The sequence below is a fragment of the Marmota marmota genome, unplaced genomic scaffold (assembly GCF_001458135.2).
Source record: "Marmota marmota marmota unplaced genomic scaffold, marMar, whole genome shotgun sequence".
NCBI lineage: Eukaryota > Metazoa > Chordata > Mammalia > Rodentia > Sciuridae > Marmota > Marmota marmota.
This window is the reverse complement of record NW_026000185.1, coordinates 22497772-22499319: the sequence shown is the minus strand read 5'-3', so window position 1 is coordinate 22499319 and position 1548 is coordinate 22497772. Positions and strand designations below refer to the sequence as shown.

The 1548-nt window shown below is 57.6% G+C and overlaps 1 protein-coding gene across 2 annotated transcripts in view; it reads right to left on the bottom strand.

The window, feature by feature from the left end:
• Positions 1-137, bottom strand: part of LOC107147011 (CGRP receptor component) — a 32409-nt gene extending 32272 nt beyond the window's left edge. Inside the window, exon 1 of one of the 2 annotated variants that reach the window (XM_015491384.2) lies at positions 2-137. In XM_015491384.2, coding sequence (XP_015346870.1) covers positions 2-8 — 7 coding nt within the window. In that variant the 5' untranslated portion in view covers positions 9-137. The remainder of the gene's footprint in view (position 1) is intronic. The other variant, XM_048789873.1, reaches the window with a different exon arrangement.
• Positions 138-1548: the final 1411 nt, after the last annotated feature.

Below are 1548 nucleotides of genomic sequence, written 5' to 3'. Positions count from 1 at the left end.
GCTTCCATGGTGTCCGGCTCACGACGGCGGCCACTCGCCGCACTGCCGCTTCTGCGATGAGGGGCCTCGGGCTCCGCGCGCCGCAATGCAGGCCGGGAGGGACGCGGTGCACGGCGGGAGCGCGAGGTGCACGCCGGGAGGGCCGCGCTGCGCCGAGCCGGACCTCGCGCTGCACGTCGGGGGCGCGCGCCGCACGCCGTCCGCACTACTGCGCGTCAGAGCCGTCGGGAGCGCGCGCCCCAGCGATTCGGGTGGACTCTGCCTTTCGCCCAGCCAGAGTCCTGCCCCGTCCGTGGCTGGGCCTTGTATGCGCGGTCCAGGTTTCATTAGAGCTCTGACAAGCCGGCCCCGTGCGAGTCGTAGCAGCCGCGGGACCCTTCCCAGGAAAGAGGCTGGGCTTGTGGCGCTGTGCGGCGTGGGGAAGCCGGGAGCCCGGGGCGGGAGAGTGGGCAGTGCACTGCGCTTTTCTGCTTGTTAGTTGGGTTAAATGTTAAAGAAATCTCCTGCAGTCGAGGAAGCAGCGCGATCCAGGGGTAGCTCAGTTACACACGCTGAAACATGGGAGGGCCCAGATCTGTAGCGAATTCCGCGGCAATTGGTATTCTCCATACTTGAATGTGCCGCATGTGCACTGGGGGGAAAGAAAATACCATGGCGCGCTGTAATCGCCGTATCGCACGTGGAAAATACAATGCCTTAAATAAAACTATGTAAAATTGGCAAGCCAGCGCGGTGGCACACGCCTGGAGTTCCAGAAGCTCTGGAGGCTGAGGCAGGAGGATCGCGACTCGGCAAGACCCTGTAGCGGGTGTGGCGCAGTGGTTAAGCCCTGGTTCAAACCTCCCCACCAAAAAAAAGGGCATAGAAAATAAATGACTAAATGACTAGGGATAGGGAGAGTCGGGTGGAGGCTAGTGTCCTCATCTCACTACTTTTTGTGTGTTTGGAATTTTCCCCTTGGGAAGTGAGGCGGCGCCAGCGGTCTCCAAAGGATGAGTCCAGGCCGTCGGGGGGGCTTTTCATGCTTTCCTGTCCCGACCTTTGCCAGTACTTAGTACCCGTTCCTCTGAGAGGACCGTTCACAGAGCTGGGGTGCAGCCCAGGGCCTTGCCCCTGGCAGCCCACCATCTGCCCTTCTTGTGATCCTCTGGCCTCAGCCCCGGGCTGTAAGCCGCAGGGTGACCCTTACAGGGTGCTGGGCACGCCACAGGTTGCTCACAGGTGCTGATACTGTCGCAGGACGATCATAACATGCTATGAGTAGATCCACAACTATGCATATTTTGTAATTGGAGCAATCGAGGCAGGCTTGGAAAGACTGATTTACCCAAGGTCACTCAGCCAGAATTTGTCCCAGAGAAATTGAACCCCAGGTGATCTGAACAACATAAGTAGTGTCTGATGATAGGATAAACAAAATGTTCCAGATTCATACAGTGGAACACTATTCATCAATAAAAAAGGATGAAGTACTGTCAAATGCTACTGCACAGATGACCCTCAAGACATGACCCTAAGGGAAGGAAGCTAACATAACAGGACCACATC